At 45.0% G+C, this 17,945-nt stretch overlaps 1 protein-coding gene across 16 annotated transcripts in view; it reads right to left on the reverse strand.

The window, feature by feature from the left end:
• USP54 (ubiquitin specific peptidase 54) overlaps window positions 1-17,945 on the reverse strand; it is a 251,006-nt gene that overhangs the window by 110,447 nt on the left and 122,614 nt on the right. For all 16 annotated transcript variants that reach the window (XM_043550398.1, XM_037905165.2, XM_037905160.2 and 13 more), the window contains one exon: window positions 15,008-15,100. In XM_043550398.1, coding sequence (XP_043406333.1) covers window positions 15,008-15,100 — 93 coding nt within the window. The remainder of the gene's footprint in view (window positions 1-15,007; window positions 15,101-17,945) is intronic.

Below are 17,945 nucleotides of genomic sequence, written 5' to 3' on the forward strand. Positions count from 1 at the left end.
TGGGCCCCTTACTGAATAAGGGAGGCAACCTCGTGACAGAGAATGTGGAAAAAGCTAATTTACTCAATGCTTTTTCGGCCCATCTTCATGAACAAGGTCAGCTCCCAGACTACTGCACTGGGCAGCACAGTATGGGGAGGAAGTGACCAGCCCTCTGTGGAGAAAGAAGCGGTTCAGGAGTATTTAGAAAAGCTGGACGAGCACAAGTCCATGGGGCCGGATGTGCTGTATCCGAGGGTGCTAAAGGAGTTGACGAATGTGATTGCAGAGCCATTGGCCTTTATCTTTGAAAACTCATGGCGATCGGGGGAGGTCCTGAATGACTGGAAAAAGGCTAATGTAGTGCCCATCTTTAAAAAAGAGAATGAGGAAGATCTGGGGAACTACAGGCCAGTCAGCCTCACCTCAGTCCCTGGAAAAATCATGGAGCGGGTCCTTAAGGAATCACTTTTGAAGCACTTAGAGGAGAGGAAAGTGATCAGGAACAGTCAGCATGGATTCACCAAGGGCAAGTCATGCCTGACTAACCTAATTGCCTTCTATGACGAGATAACTGGCTCTGTGGATGAGGGGAAAGCAGTGGACATGTTATTCCTGGACTTTAGCAAAGCTTTTGATACGGACTCCCACAGTATTCTTGCCAGCAAGTTAAAGTAGTATGGACTAGACGGTGCCACCTTACAGTCCACTCACCAGCAGCAGAAGGTTGATTTTCTTTTTTGGTGGTTTGGGTTCTGTAGTTTCCACATCGAAATGTTGCTCTTTTAAGACATCTGAAAGCATGCTCCACGCCTCATCCCTCTCAGATTTTGGAAGGCACTTCAGGTTCTTAATCCTTGGGTTGAGTGCTGTATCTACCCTTAGAAATCTCACATTGGTACCTTCTTTGCGTTTTCTCAAATCTGCTGTTAAAGTGTTCTTAAAACGAACATGTACTGTACTGGGTTATCATCTGAGACTGCTATAACATGAAATACATGACGGAATGCAGGCAAAACAGAACAGGAAACATACCATTCTCCCCCAAGGAGTTCAGTCACAAATTTAATTAACGCATTATTTTTTTAACTAGCATCATCAGCACGGAAACATGTCCTCTGGAATGCTGGCCGAAGCATGAAGGGACATGAAGGGACGTTTAGCATACCTGGCACATAAATACCTTGCAATGCTGGCTACAACAGTGCCATGAGAATGCTTGTTCTCACTTTCAGGTGACACTGTAAATAAGCAGCAGTCAGCAGTATCTCCCGTAAATGTAAACAAACTTGTTTGTCTAAGCAATTGGCTGAACAAGAAGTAGGACTGAGTGAACTTGTAGGCTCTAAAGTTTTACATTTGAGTGCAGTTATGTAACGAAAAAAATTCTTACACTTTTACGATAAAGAGATTGCACTACAGTACTTGTACGAGGTGAACTGAAAAATATTTCTTTTATCATTTTTACAGTGCAAATATTTGTAATAAAAAATAATATAAAGTGAGCACAGTACACCTTGTATTCTGTGTTGTAATAGAAATCAATATATTTGAAAATGTAGAAAAACATCAAAAATATTTAATAAATTTCAATTGGTATTCTATTGTTTAAACAGCAGGGTGACCAGATGTTTTGATTTTATAGGGACAGTCCTGATATTCGGGGCTTTGTCTTATATAGGCACCTATTACTCCCCACCCCTTGTCCTGATTTTTCACGCTTGCTATCTGGTCATCCTATTTAACAGTGTGATTAATCACAGTTAATTTTTTTTAGTTAATAGCTTGAGTTAACTGTGATTAAATCAACAGCCCTAATTTTTACATTAAGCAGCAAAGGCTCACACATCTGTTCTATGCTATTTAACAACATATTTAAGCACCACAGTGTCAAACTACATAGTTGCGCATTGTCTGTGTGGACAGGAGGAAGTAGTTACTCACCTTGTGCAGTAACAATGGTTCTTCAAGATGTGTGTCCCAATGAGTGCTCCACTGTAGGCGTGTGTGCGGCCCCGTGCTGCTGACTGAAGTATTTCAATAGCAGTCCGTCCCACATGCACTGCTCCCCACCTGTCACAAGACTAGTCAGTGTGCATAGGCATTTCCTCCTCAGTTCCTTCTCTACCACAGAATCAACCAGTGGAACTCTGAAATAGAGTTCTGTACAGGCACCTCAACCAACCTGTCAAAAATGCCATTTTGAGCTTGAGGGCTGAGACAAAGTTGGTTGGGGTTTCGAGTGCTTCCACTCGGGGAATCTTGATTTCTTTCTCTGTGGCTAATAGGATCTCTGTGACGACCACTGAGGCACGTACTGCGATGACTGGGACTTATACGACGGCTGAGGGCTGTATTTTCTCTTGTAGGCCGGTGTGCATATCCCTAGGGAACGAAGAATTGTCCGAGAAACCTTCAATATGTGAAGAGATGTGTCTGTCTTTTCAGTGAATAGCTTCATTTCCCTCAAAGGGAAGGTCTCTGCCATGATTAGGACCTCTTTAGGGAAGCTGGACAACTGCAGCCACAAAGCCCTTCTCTCAACCACAGCTGTGGAATTTGAATGTGCCGCCATGTCTGTCGCATATAATGTGGACTGGAGAGACGTTTTCATCACCATCTGACCCTTGTTAATTATGGCCATAAATTGGTCTTTTGAGGAGTCTGGAGCTGATTAATAAAGGAATCTAGTTTCACGTAGCTCTGGTCGTCATATTTAGCCAACAAGGCCTGATAATTAGCCACGTGGAACTGAAGAGTGGCTGATGAATACGCTCTTCTGCCAAACAGATCCAAGCACTTCCCATCTTGGTCATACGGGGTGGATTTAAACTGGTATTGGCATTTAACAATTAACCGCATCCACAATGATGAATTTGGAAGCGGGTGAGAAAATAAAAATTCCGTGTCCTTGACCGACATATTATACTTTTTGTCCACCCGATTGCATGTCAGCAGGATGGGGACAGGGGTCTGCCACATAACTCTGGCAGGATCCAGGAGTGCCTCATTAACTGGGAGGACCACTCTGGCAGAGGTGGAGGAATGTAGAATGTCCACCAGTTTGTGGTGAGGTTCAGTCACTCGGAGCAGCTGTATTTGCAGGGCTTCTGCCACACTCTGAGCCAAGTCCTGGAATGATTTTAAATCATCCACCATGGATGGCAGAGGGGGCATCACCGCCTCATCAGCTGAGGACAACGAGAGACGAGCTTGAGGGATGTCTTCCCTTTCTGCCTCAGCTTCAACTTCCTTCCCCAGGTGCTCAGGAGGTTCCGAACCCTTTGACGCCGCAGCTGAAGGAGGGTGGCTCCTAGCCTGCTAGTATACCACTGGAGGGGCCTGGGAGGCTTGTTGTCCCTGGGCTTGCCCCGGTACTAGTACAGCCCGGGAGGGTAGGGGGCTGGTACCATGTCTGCCCAAACCATGGAGATTGAGGGTTGTGGGGGGGGTGGGGCGCAGTAGGCCTGGTGTCCATGATGAAATTGGGACTTGTATGGTGGGTAGGATGAGTGGTGGGAATCCAAGTCCTCTTCCTCTCTTTCTGACTCTGAGGAGGAAAAAGGTGGTGTGCAGCATGGAGATCTTACTGAGTCCAATGCTCTGGGAGAACTCGGCATCGGAGCCCTGGTACTGAGTAAGGGCAAGTCAAGGGCGTCAGACACTGAGAGATCTGTTGTGCACCGGAAATCCACCAGTGTGGACAACGTCAGCGCCAAGAGGCTTGTACTGATGGAATCAGAGACATGGACCTAGTCATATGGTCCGTCAGTGCCACGCACACCAGGGTCCGTGCTGGTGACCACGTCGTCGTGTAGCCTTCACTGAGGCGGATCTTCCAGGCTTTTCAAGCCCCCACGGTACAGGTACTTCTTTGCCCGTGCCCGGCTGGTCTATGGGCAGACCAGCTTGCTCCGTCAGCTTGGTACCGCATGTGGTCTCGCTACAAGCTCTAGACAGTTTCAGTGCCGTCCATACCGATGGAGCTGGATATCATTTCCAGCTTGATCGAGGCTCATTATGGGGACTCACAGACCTTTTCTTGATGGTCTTGAGCATGGGTGGCGGATATCATAGGCCAGGGCAGGCTAAGCCTCCCGTGACCTATGCTGTGCCCCGCCCATATTGAGCCCCAAGGTACTGCCCTCCCTCTCTACCTGAAGCTGGCAGGGCACCAGGGGCTCCAATGGCAGGTCTGAACTCAGGTCTGTCAGGGGCCGGGGTGGCCCAGTGCAGCACTGGGGCCAGTCGGGGCGTGGAGGGGGTCGAGCCAACCGGGGAGTGAAGGAGATCAAGCCAGCAGGGGGCGGGGGCGGTGGCCTCACGCTCGAGGCTCTGGCAGGCGGGGCTTTGGACGGAAGGGGTGGTGGGCTAGCCTACCTGAAGGTCTTGAGTAAGTGGCTCATCTCCTTGGAATCACCCGCCTTTGACAAAGAAGATTGAAGTAATAACTCCGAGGGTTAAAGAGCCGACTCCATGAGGAGTAGTTTAAGCCTTAACTCTTTATCCTTCCTGGACCTGGACTTTAACTGATGGCACCAACCACACTTTTGTGGATTGTGCTTTTCCCCCAGGCAGCAAATGCACTGCAATCCAAAAACTGGGATAGATTCTTTGCAGCTAAGGCACTTTTTGAAGCCTGGAGAGTCAGGCATACCCTTGTCCAGGAGGGTCCCCCCACCACCAGGGTTGGTGGGAGGCAAACCCTTTCTCCCCTCCCCCCCTTTTTCTTTTTTTGTCATGGCCAACTTAAAACAAACAAGGTACTAAAAGGCTTCAAGGGAAGCTAAAATTTGCAAAACTATAGGGAGTTAATCCATGATGGGACAGCTCTTAGCTCTGTCTCTAGCCAGGGGCAGCTGAGAAGGAACTGAGGAGGAAATGCCCAAGCACACTGGCTAGCCCCATGGCAAGTGGGGAGCTGCACGTGTGCAGGTGGGACGGACCACTACTGAAATTCTCCGATCGGTAGCACGTGGCCACACACACATCTACAGTGGAGTATCCATAGGGACACAGTGCGGAAAAAAACTAACAGTGTTATAACTTTGTTATGTAATTGTGCAGCTTGGTCCACATAGGAATGATCAACTTGTGTTATAATGCTGTTGTGCATTTACTGTTCTAAGCACTCTGTTTAAACCCAGCAATATTTTTAGTCTATCGGAGACCTAACAGAAGTACCCAATTGGAGTCAAGGGACTTAAATGCTGTCTTTCTGCTTTCCCTCCCCTGTATTTCCCAGGATAGGTTCTTTGCTTACCTTTTCACTGGAGCAAGACTTTCCTGTCACACAACATTAGGTGGAAGGGAGACTCCTTGCAGTTTTATCACTTTAAGTTATCCAAACTAAATTTCTCTTTTCTTAATCTCAGATCATGCCCTCTGCTTATACTGGTATGATAACCTCCTACTCCCTGGGCTTTCACATACACATCACCCTGCTTCAGTCCATACAAAACCGAGCTGCTAAAATCATCTTTTACACCCAATCTGACCATATCAGACTCTTCTCTGAATCTCTCCACTTGTTTCCCCTTCTCTACCACATCAAAGTTCAAATGTCTTGTCTTTGTCTTCAAGGTTCTACATAATTTCTGTCCCTCACTACTCTCCTCGTCCCATATTGCTTCCTGAACCCATCACTGCAATGATACTAGTTTGGAGGCTTGTACATACTACCACTTATGTCAGTATAACTTAAGTCTTGCAGGGGTGTGAATAAGCCACACTGCTGAGCAATGTAAGCACTGGTGTGGACAGTGCTACGCTGGCGGAAGAGCTTCTCCCGCCAACATAACTCCACCTCTGCGAGAGGTGGTAGCTAATATGCTGACGGGAGAGCGATCTCTAGGGTGACCATACATCCTGTTTTGGCCATGACAATCCCTTTTTTAAGCCCTGCCCTGGCCATCCCAACTTTTTTTTCCCCAAAAGAAGGCATTTGTCCTGTTTGCTCTTGCTGACTTGATCAGTTGACAAGAGCAAACAGGACAAATGCCCACTTTTATAAAAAAAAGTGGGATGCGGAGTGGGTGAGCAGAGATGCCAGCCCCCCACAGGGGAGAGGCAGGGCGGGGGAAACAGCGTTCCAGCATGTGGGCTTCCCCTCTGCAGGTTTCCAGTGACCAAACAACAGCTTCACATGGGGTGGGCTGGGGGGAGGGGGGTCAAAGAGTTCCAGCAACCAGGCAACAGCCTTGTGGGGGGGACGGGGATGCAGAGTTCCACTGACCGGTCAACAGAATGTGCCCCCCCCTCCCCGCAGGGGGTCCATTGATGGGCAACAGCCTGACCCAGGGCAGGGGAGGAGCGAAGGGTTCCAGTGACGGGCAACAGCATGCCGGGGGTGTCCTGTTCTCTCTTTGGGAAATATGGTCACCCTAGCTCTCTCCCACCAGCATACAGAGTATCTTCACCAGTTGCACCAATGTAGCGCTTCTAGCATAGACTAGTCCTGGGTACCTTGTTCATCTATTTCTCTCACTATCTTCTTTGTGCTGTCTCCCACACCATTCCCTACCCATTAAACACACAAACTTTCATTTTACAGATTTTTGCTCCTGTTTTGCCATAGGGTCATAGCCTCATTTGGAAAAAGCACTATAAAGATGACTTTCCCAACCAATATACTACCAATTTCGCAGACACTTCAGGAACTTTTTACAATAAATCTTCACTCTCCAAATATGCACCTAATCAGCACCCTGAACAACAATCCTTTCTGTTTCTGAAGGTAATCAAACTTGCTATTGTCCTCAGCTTTCACTTTAGAAAACACTATTTCTACAAAGAAAATTCACATTCTTCCTGCTTTTGTTGCACATGATAAAATTACTAATAGAGCAGCCTCACTGGAATTTATCAATCAATGCAGCATTCTTCTTTGAGAACAAAAACCACTCTGTCCTACATCCTGGCACTGGAGCTCCCAGTACAATCCCTGGAAGGAGAACAAACTCTTTGTGTCAAGCTCAGTACAGTGGACGGATTTCCCCCCCCCAAGAGCTGAGATAAACAGACACCAAAGCAAAGTCATGCACTAGAAACACCAAAACAAACTAGAGCACAGCAGACTTCAGCATTAATTATAAATCAGCAAGCTGTTTTAGTGTCACGGCGACACTACTGCACACTGTGGCAAAGACAGCTGGGTTAATGAGAAACTTTAAACTATCTCACAACAACTCAGGTGCATGGTTGGCATGGTGTTTGTGATTCCAACTGAGGGCCTGCAAGCTGTAGTACAAGTACCTTCTACCTGACTTTCGTAAACGTATACATATTGGATTACTTCAAAAGGTTGGTTGCCCATTTGGGCATGCAGTGATTTCAAAATGGATTCCATATCAATTCATGAACAAAGCCAAGTAATATGTGGCAAGAATTAAAATGATTGCAGCTTTAGTTATTTGTACTGAGCGAGCATTATGAAGCTAGGACCTTTTCCCTCAAGCATCAGGAATAGACCACTGCTGAAGATGGGACACCTGACTTGATGGACCAAATCATAGAAAATTAGGGTTGGAAGGGACCTCAGGACACCATCTAGTCCAACCCCCTGCTCAAGGCAGGACCAACACCAACTAAATCATCCCAGCTACAGCTTTGGTTCCACCACCTCCCTAGGTAACCCATTCCAGTGCTTCCCCACCCGCCTAGTGAAATAGTTTTTACTCATATCCAACCTAGACCTCCCCCACTGCAACCAGGGGTGACAGGTTTGTAGAAATGTGCTGCCCAGAACACCCCCCCCGCCCCAAACTCCACCCCCCCCCCCTCACTTGCCTAAGGCTCTGGGAGGGAGTTTGGGTGGGGGAGGTGGTCTGGGGTGCAGACTCTGGGATGGAGTTTGGGTAGTGGGTGCAGGTTCCGGGCTGGGGCAGGGGGTGGGGTTGCAGGAGGGGGGTTGATGGGGTGCAGGCTCTGGGATGAAGCTTGGGTGTAGGCTCTGGGCTAGGGCAAGGAGTGGGGGTGCAGGAGGGGATGAGGGTGCAGGCTCTGGGAGGGAGTTTGGGGCTGGGAGGGGGTGAGAAAGGGATGGGGGTGCGGGCTCTGGGAGGGAGTTTGGGGGCAGGAGGGTGTGCGGAGGTAGGGGTGCAGGCTCTGGGAAGGAGTTTGGGTGTCAGAGGGGGTGTGTGGGAAAGGGATGGGAGTGCAGGCTCTGGGAGGGAATTTGGGGGTGGGAGGGGGTGTGTGGGAAAGGGATGGGGGGTATGGTGCTTACCTGAGGCTCCTAGGCAGGGTGGGCCGGGTCTCCAAGTGCTGCTACCCCCAGGCACTGCCCCCGCAGCTTCCTATTGGTCACAGGGGCGCTTGAGGCAGGACACAGACCCACCCTGCCCAGGGGCCACAGGGAGGGGCCAGCAGACACGTGGAACGAGCAGGCAGGAAGCTGCTCAGCTCCACTGCGTTGCCAGTGGTGAGTGGGGCCCCGGGCTGTTTTAAATAGCCCAGGGGGCACCCGGGGGTGGAAGGTGGGGCCGAAGGAGAGACCAGAGCTGGAGCCGGGCCCACTGTGTCTGGGAACCAGGAATATTCCTGGTGCCCAGGCACCACGGGCCCATAAAACTCGCCGCCCATGACTGCAATTTGAGATCATTGCTCCCTGTTCTGTCATCTGCCACCACTGAGAACAGCCAAGCTCCATCCTCTTTAGAACCCTCCTTCAGCTAGTTGAAGGCTGCTATCAAATCCTCCCTCACTCCTTTTCGGCAGACTAAATAAGCCCAGTTCCCTCAACCTCTCCTCTTAAGTTATGTGCCCCAGCCCCCTAATCATTTTCGTTGCACTCCACTGGACTCTCTCCAATTTGTCCACATTCTTTCTATAGTTGAGGGGGGAGGGGCCCAAAACTGGACACAATACTCCAGATGTGGTCTCACCAGTGCCCCATAGAGGGGAATAATCACTTCCCTCAATCTGCTGGCAACGCTCCTACTAATCCAAGGTCTTTTGTTTCCTCAATGTGACCAACATATGGCCAACAGGTTTTGAAGTCAAATGGATATAAAAGTTACTTACACTATAATTATATACACACCAATCTGGGTATTTATTTACAGCGCACTCTCACCGTAGTATCAGTGTCTCTTGCAAAGGTTACATGAAGCCAGGAAAAAGTCTGAAAACTATCTTTTGTTTTCTGTCTCCTTTCCATGAGCATGTAGCAAGAGGCTCTTCATTTTCTGCCTCTCCAGTATAACCTGGTGACTTAGCTTTTTCCTTTTGTATTATATTCCTGTATTTTATAATTCAATTTTACTCTAGCTCTTAATACTCCATTTCAAAATAGCAAGCATAAAACAGTAACAAAATGTAACCTGAAAAATCTCAAATGTTTATGCATGTGTAGCAGCATTTTGCACAGATTAATAATGATGGTTTCCTGCCGTCACAACAGATAAAACAGTATGTGCACTATTTTGCAGTTGTAGGGTAAGTAGGCTGGTTGTGTTCAAGAATGAGACAATTCTACTACTTATCACAAACAGATTTCTACATACTCGTTTTTCTCTTGCACAGTTTTACATACCACATGGCAATAAAAGTCAGAAGAGCTCCTCAAAGCCATTGAATAGAGTTTGGAAGTTTTACATAGTCATTGGCGATCCCTCGAGGTCGAGGATGATCTCTTTCACAGATTTTGTTTTTCATGGGTCCTTTGGTGACTGAGAAGTCCGATCCTTGAGCCACAGCCTCATTGGCAGACATTGCAGGTGGTGTTGGAAGACAGGGTTGGGTCAAAATTGCTGCATGACAGTTATCTTTCCATTCTTTTCTGGCGTTTTTCTGCAACCAGGGCAAGGCAATTTCACTCAAAAGTGGATGTTCCCCCTCTGACAAGTTTTCACCAGTTATCCCTATCCTGGGCTTCTCTCTCCCAGTGTGTGATGTTGATGCCACATCTCTCCATGTTTATCTTGACGGTTTATCTTTAAAGCATTTCTTTTGGCCTCCCTGTTTCCATTCTCCTTTGGTGAGTTGGGCATACAGCAGTTGTTTTGATAAGCATACATCAAGGCATGCGCGCATAGTGCTCGCTCCACCTCAGCTGGTGCTGGATAATCAGGGCCTCAACACCGAAGATGTTGGCTTCTGTGAGGACACTGACGTTAGTACGATGATCCTCCCACTGTATGTTGAGGGTCTTCCAAAGAAAGTGCTGGTGCTGGCGTTCCAGGTTTTTCAGGTGTTTTCTATAGGTCACCGAAGTCTCACAGCCGTAGAGGAGAGTTGGGATTACCACTACTTTATAAACTAAAAGTCGAGTATGTGTTCGGATGTTGTGATTGTTGAACACCCGGCGAGACAGTCTGCCAAAGGCTAGGCTGGCACAGTGAATTCTGTGCTGAATCTCGATGTCTATGCCTGCCCTCTGTGAGAGATGGCTGGCAAGATAGGCAAAGTATTCTACATTTTTCAATTTTCTTTGTTGATGTAGATCTTCCTTGCTGGGTCTGACGTTTGACCGGGGCCTGGCTGGTGGAGAACTTTTGTTTTGCTGATGTTCAGAGTTAGCCCTAGGCTTTTGTAAGCTTCAGAGAAGCAATTAAGGGAAGTTTAGATCCTTCCTTGAGTGCGCAACTACAGCACAATCATCTGTGCACTGGAATTTGGTTATTGTTGCCGATATTTCTTTAGTTCTGGCATGGAGATGAGAAAGGTTGAAGTTAATCCAATACTGGATGCCAATGCCCTGTGGCAGATGGTGTTGGGTTAGTGTTTTCATAGCTGCTAAGAAAAAAGAGAAAAGGGTGGGTCCCAGTACACAACCTCGTTTTACGCCAGTTCAGATGAGAAAGAGCTCAGAGGTAGAGCCACTGCACAAGATGGAGGCAGTCATCTGGTCATGGCGGAATCTTACAATAATGATAAATTTCCTTGAGCAACCAAACTTTGACATGATTTTCCACAGAGCCTCACGGTTGACAGAGTCGAAGGCTTTGGTCAGACCGATAAAGTTCATATACAGCTCCTGGTGGTGTTCTTGACATTTTTCCTGGATCTGCCTGGCTGTGGAAATCATGCCGGTTGCGCCTCATGATGGTCTGAAGCCACACTGGGACTCTGGAAGTACTTCCTCTGCAACAGGGAGCAGGTGATTCAGCAAGATTCCAGCAAGAGGAGAGGAGGGCAATGCCTCAGTAGTTGCCACAGTCGGCCCTGTCTCCCTTTTTGAAAATGGTGACGATGTTAGCCTTACGTAAGTCAGCAAGGATTTCTTCGGTGTGCCAGAGTTTGAGGAGCAGCAAGTGAAGCTTGTTAGTCAGTTTTCAGAGTAGCAGCCATTTTAGTCTGTATCTGCAAAAAGAAAAGGAGTACTTGTGGCACCTTAGAGACTAACAAATTTATTTGAGCATAAGCTTTCATGAGCCACAGCTCGCTTCATCGGATGCATTCAGTGGAAAATACAGTGGGGAGATTTATATACACAGAGAACATGAAACAATGGGTGTTACCATACACACTGTAACAAGAGTGATCAGGTAAGGTGAGCTATTACCAGCAGGACAGCGGAGCGGGGGCGCGGGGAGAAAACCTTTTGTAGTGATAATCAAGGTGGGCCATTTCCAGCAGTTGACAAGAATGTCTGAGGAACAGTGGGCGGTGGAGGGGGGGAATAAACATGGGGAAATAGTTTTACTTTGTGTAATGACCCATCCACTCCCAGTCTTTATTCAAGCCTAAGTTAATTGTATCCAGTTTGGAAATTAATTCCAATTCAGCAGTCTCTCATTGGAGTCTGTTTTTAAAGTTTTTTTGTTGAAGAATTGCCACTTTTAGGTCTGTAATTGAGTGACCAGAGAGATTGAAGTGTGCAGGTGAACGAGCCTCTAATAGTGTGGCTGATGTGATTAGGCCCTATGATGGTGTCCCCTGCATAGATATGTGGACACAGGTGGCAACAGGCTTTGTTGCAAGGATAGGTTCCTGGGTTAGTGGTTCTGTTGTGTGGTTGCTGGTGAGTATTTGCTTCAGGTTGGGGGGCTGTCTGTAAGCAAGGACTGGCCCGTCTCCCAATATCTGTGAGAGTGATGGGTCCCCATGTTTATTCCCCTCCCCCCGCTGTTCCTTAGATGGTCTTGTCAACTGCTGGAAATGGCCCATCTTGATTATCACTACAAAAGGTTTTTTCCCTCCCGCTCTCCTGCTGGTAATAGCTCACCTTACCTGATCACTCTTGTTACAGTGTGTATGATAACACCCATTGTTTCATGTTCTCTGTGTATATAAATCTCCCCACTGTATTTTCCACTGAGTGCATCCAACGAAGTGAGCTGTAGCTCACGAAAGCTTATGGTCAAATAAATTTGTTAGTCTCTAAGGTGCCACAAGTCCTCCTTTTCTTTTTGTTAGTCAGTATTTCGCCCCCTACTTTCAGTGCTTCAGCTGGTATGCCATCAGGACCTGGTGTTTTATTGTTTTTCATTTGTTTAATTGCTTTGCAGACCTCCTCAGATGTTGGTGGGTTGGCAAGAGTTTCCCAGATTGGGTGCTGAGGGATAGAGTCAATGGCGTCATCAGTCACAGTCAATTCTCAATTTAGAAGCTTTTGATGATGTTCCTTCCAGCACTCTTTGATGGATTTGTTATCTTTAAGAAGGGCACTACCATCTTCTGATCTCGGAGATGTGAGGCCACATGAGCGTGGTCCATACAGGGTCTTTGTCTCACAAAAAAAGCTGGGCATATCATGTCTGTCAGGGAATGTTTGGATTTCTTTTGCTTTGTCCTCCCACCATTTGCTTTTGATTTCTCAGATCGTCCTTTGAACTTCAGCTTTGAGCTGATGGAAAGTGCTCTGCTTCTGACTGGATAGTGGTTTGTTTTGCCAGTCACAGAAAGCTTTTCTCTTCTGGTCCAAAAGGGCTGTTATCTCAGCGCTGTTGTTGTCAAACCAGTCCTGATGGCAGCGGGTAGCAAAGCCAATGGATTCCTCGCAAACCTCATGGATGGTCTATTTTAGGGCTTCCAAGTCTTCTTCGACACTTGTGTTGTCATTTCCAGGTTTGCATATGGCCAGTTTTTCACTGAGGAGTGTTTGGAAGTTCTCTTGGTGTACTGAGGATCGAAGTCTTTGGATGTTGTATTGCCATCTGTGTGATTTGGATTGCTTTCTATGTTTCGGTGCAATCCTGATGGACGTTACTGACCTCATCAGGGAGTGGTCAGTCCAGCAATCATCGGCTCCTCTCATAACACGGATGATTTGGACATCTCTTATATCCCTTGTTCTTAAAATGACATAGTCTAGGAGGTGCCATTGTTTTGAGTGGGGGTGTTGCCAAGTTGTTTTGTATTTGTTTCTTTGTCTGAAGATTATGTTTGTGATCATAAAATCATGCTCTGCACATTTGCTGAGTAGAAGGATGCCGTTGGAATTGGTCTTACCCACTCCTTCCTTCCCAATGGTGCTACTTCATACGTTAGAATCTTGGCCAACTCTAGTATTAAAGTTCCCTAAGAGGATTTCTTACTCAGTATTCCACCAACAAAGAACTGGTTTTTAGAATGAGAAACAATTACAAGATTTTGGCTTGGATTAAATTTAATCTGGAGTTTCTATTCCCCCTCCCTTTTTCTTTTTTCCCCCCTTTCTTTCTTGCCAAGTACTGGTGCTTTTAACTACATTTAGGGATGTTTCTTGGAGGGAATAATTTACTTACTAAAAATGGTTTAATACACAAACTCTGCTGAGTTCTTAACTCTGCCTCCGGGCTTTCATAATGCATAGGAACACTGCACCAACTGGATGTAAGCTTCCTAAACTGGGTGAAAGAATTTTGGAATTCTGTATGGTGCAAAAGCTCTGATGAAAGCTTGCTAAAGACTGTGGTTAACGTAGCATGTATATTGACTTCAGATATGAAACGCATAAATATAGGTATTTTCAATCATACAAAGATGGGAGGAAGAGGACCAAGTGGTGCCTTTCCACATGTTTTTAAGAATAAGCACAGGGCTATAAACTCAGATCTTTTAAGTTTTGGGCTCCCACCTGCCACTAACTAGCTTTAACAAACATTGTGAACTTCCATACACTTTACAAACATTTACTTTGTAAACTAAACTCAAATCCTTATCCTCCTTGAGCTATCGGCTGCCTTTGACACCAGCCAACCACACTCTTCTTGATGACTCATCTTCCCTTGGTTTTCATGACTCTTTCCTCTCCTGGTTCTACCACCTCTCTAATCGTTCCATGTTTCCTTCAGAGGATCCTCTTCATCCACAGTCCAATATTCAGTATTCCCCTCTTCTTCTCCCTTTACACAGTCTCTCTTGGTGACCTCATTCAAAAACATGTCCAACTACAATCTTTACACTGATAACTCAGAGCTCCATTTTGGAGCCACTTTTATTCAAACTAAAATCTCACCCTGAATTTGATTTCTCCTTGTGAAGTCCTGCTGTTAGCTTAAAACTCTGCGCAGACAAAACTTAATTCCTTGATCTTTTCCCTTAAGCCCTCTTCCGTCCTCTCATTCTTGGTTACCACAGACCTCACCACCATCCTCCTTGTCCCTCAGGGCCATAATCTATCATCTTCAACTCAGCTTTCTCTCTAATCCCATACATCCATGCATACATTCCATAAGCAGCTCTTATGGAAAGGCAGGTACTGAGGAGGACGCTCACTATGCTGAGAATAATAATTATAAATCAAAAAGTCAAATTAGAAAATACAACTGAGTTTGAGAAATTAATTAAACTATTCACATAAGATGGAGGCTCCTGTTAGCTTCATGTAGAACTCCATTATCAGAAGGATAGAGAGTAATTACACATTTAATGGAGGAAACTCAAGACAGAAACATGACATTCTCACAACCCACTGGCTGAATATCCTGAAGGTATGGCATTATGTCTTATGACTCTCTGCAGCCTGCATCTAAGTAGATTTACTTTCCTTCTCACCAGTCGCTGTGTCAATGGTTAACTAAATGCAAGCCACAAATACAATCTCTGGTAAACAATTCCAATTTTTCCAAACTGTTTTTCTTTTTTTGCTCCCATCTCTTACCTTAAGAGCACAAAAGATGCAAGAATCTCCCATGCACTTGTGCGTCGTGATCTGTCGGAAGCTGCGACGGAAGATATCCAGGTGCCAAAGAACCTGTAAAGCAAAAGGAAGCACAGGTTATTTTTATTAACCTGAATAGGAAAATCTTGCACAAGATTTTAACTAAAATTATACAATCCAAATATTTCCAAAAAGCATTCATGCATTGAAACTATTCATTAACAAGACATGCCTTTCATTTTTCTTTGCCCTAAGTGTTTCCAGTTATAGATACTAGTTTACTACCCATGCTGTCCAACAGAACATCCCTCAGCATCTCTCTCACACGCTTAACTAAGGCTGTAATTCTCCTGGGGTGAATTCAGATCCCATAACACGTTTTTAAATCTTCAAGCCTTTTGCTGTGGAATTGCTCAGCCACAAGATGGGCAGGCGGAGACTCAGGTGTTTTGAGTTTACAGTTCTAGGGAGAGAAGGGGCTAATACTACATTGTATTGCTTGCATACTCCTTCTCTGCCAGCATATTTCTGGACATATTCCCAATTTTAGTAGATGCAGCTGACTTTCCATGCTGGAAAGTGAGTAATATAATGGCATTAGATAACAGGAGATTCAGGTTACGTCTACACTATAGACCTTACAGTGGCACAGCTGTACTGCTGCAGCTATGCTGCTGGAAGGTCTCCCACGTAGCCGCTCTATGTAGAGAGCTCTCCAGCTGTCCACACCACCAAGTCTGTCGGTGAAACTTGTGTCTGTCGGGACGGTGGGGGTTTTTTCTACACCCCTGACCGATCAAAGTTTTACCGACAGACGTGCGAGTGCAGACATAGCCTAAGAAAATCTAATCTAAGACAAATTAATCATTGTCACGAAAATGATGGGATGGTCTTTCTTCCAATTCCCAGAGACTTCTTCCTCCTGTTTTTCCCCTCATGAGTTTGCTGACCAACTACAGAACCTGTCTGCAAGCAGTGTGGGCACTCTGAAGAATGTATACTCTTCACAGGAAAAACTGTTTAATAATTTGTCAGTCCTAATGTTCTGGTTGTGGTGACCTATAAATTACTTACCCTTTGTTCAGCATTTCATCTTAGCCCCAACACTCTGGCTGGAAGAACTAAAGACCCATTACTCTATGAGTGGCTGCTGCACAGATAAACTGGCTCTTACTGGCCAAAACAGTACTGTTCTATCTCCACTGCAGCTGAAATCAAACTAGCAACAATCATGTTTACACACAGTTGCTACTGGAAATGTTCTAGCCCTGATCAATGTGGATGGGTATTCCCCCACCCCCACCCCCCCCGCATAGAAATCATGGTATTTACTATCATGTGTTAGCATCAAAAGTGTTTACAATTGGCTGTTGCTAGCATATAGGTTAAATTATAGGCAAAATTAGATAAAAGTTAGAACTGGGTTTTCTTCCCAGCTCTACCACTGAAACAGTGACCTTGGGCAAATCACTTGACCTCTGTGTCTCAGCGTCCACCTCTGAAAAACTGTGATAATATTAACCTTTCTGAATGTTTTCAATCTCTGACTAAAGACATTATACAGTATAACAATAATTATAAATAAATATGATTGTTGATAACTACCTTAATTTCAACTAATATTAATTGGGCCTTAGTGTATACCCAGCACTCAATATCCAACGTCAAGAAGCAGTATCTTTAAGGCAGCGTGCTAAAAGAAGCTTGACCCAAATTGCATTGTGCATTTAACTGACTAAATGCTTCCACAGCATATGCACAGGCAGTGTACATTTTCTTTTTGGTTGCTGACCAAGGATAACTTGCTGGAAAAGTTTATTGATCCTGGTCTCCCAAAGTGATTCCAGTCCTGGCAATTTGTTAAGTAATGGAACTTAGAGCACAAGTTTACAAGTGTAAAAGTATTTTTTCAGGGTGGATAAAAATCAATGATTTTTTAAAAAAATCTGTTTTATTTAAAACGGATTTTTTTTGATAAAATGCTTTTTGAGGAAAAAAACCTATCTAAATATAGTTTTAATTAAGGTACATTATAGCCCAAAGATATCCCATCATGGAATAGGGATTATAAATTCTAATTCTATAGTATAAGACAATATATTCATGTAACATTTAAAAAAAGTTTTGTAAATGAGTTCCAATAGTTCATGGATTAGGGACCCAATTTTGTGGGGTTCCACAGGCTTCTATATAGATTATTTAGGTTAATCTTTCTATATAGACTCCATGATCAGTCTAGAAGATACCATCAGAGATGCTTAGTTTTGCAGTTCTCAAACTGTGGATTTGTGTCTCCAGAGATAACATGCTTGTTAACAGCAAAAATGTTTTTAAATAAATATACAGAGGTAAGAAATAACAGACAACTCTATTGTCCCTCTGCAAATTTGTGTACACAGAGTCAATCCCTTACCTCTCTCTAAAAGTGCAAAGTTTCAAAAAGTTCAATAAATAGAAGATTGTTGGGGGCGGAATAGATTTGGACAAGGAGAAGAAGTCTGGAGACAAATGTGAGAAGCAAGGGACATATGCTTGTTTTGTTAAAATATTGTATGTTTGCTGTTGAAGAAAAAAATCCAGAATACATAATGTTGTTTTAGTTAAATAAAACAATTTAAAATATCTGCCTGGTGATGTTCTCCTCCTAATACAACCTGTCAAGAAAATCCTCCAAATATTAATAAGTAACCTGTTGAATTGGAGATAGTTCACCTCCCAATGACTTCATAAATATCTGTTTCAATTACCTTTGGTAAATGAAATAACCAAACAATCATTCATTTTCTGATATAGCTGTAAAACTAATCTGAAAAGTTTTCAAAATAAACCACTGTTTAAAAATGTATAGTGTGTACCTTCTAAAAATGAAACCCCCTACATCTATCTCTGAGTTGTGAAGAATATGAATTAAGGTTATAACCACCACCAAGAATGCACT

This window comes from Chelonia mydas, chromosome 7 (assembly GCF_015237465.2).
Source record: "Chelonia mydas isolate rCheMyd1 chromosome 7, rCheMyd1.pri.v2, whole genome shotgun sequence".
Classification (NCBI taxonomy): Eukaryota; Metazoa; Chordata; order Testudines; family Cheloniidae; genus Chelonia; species Chelonia mydas.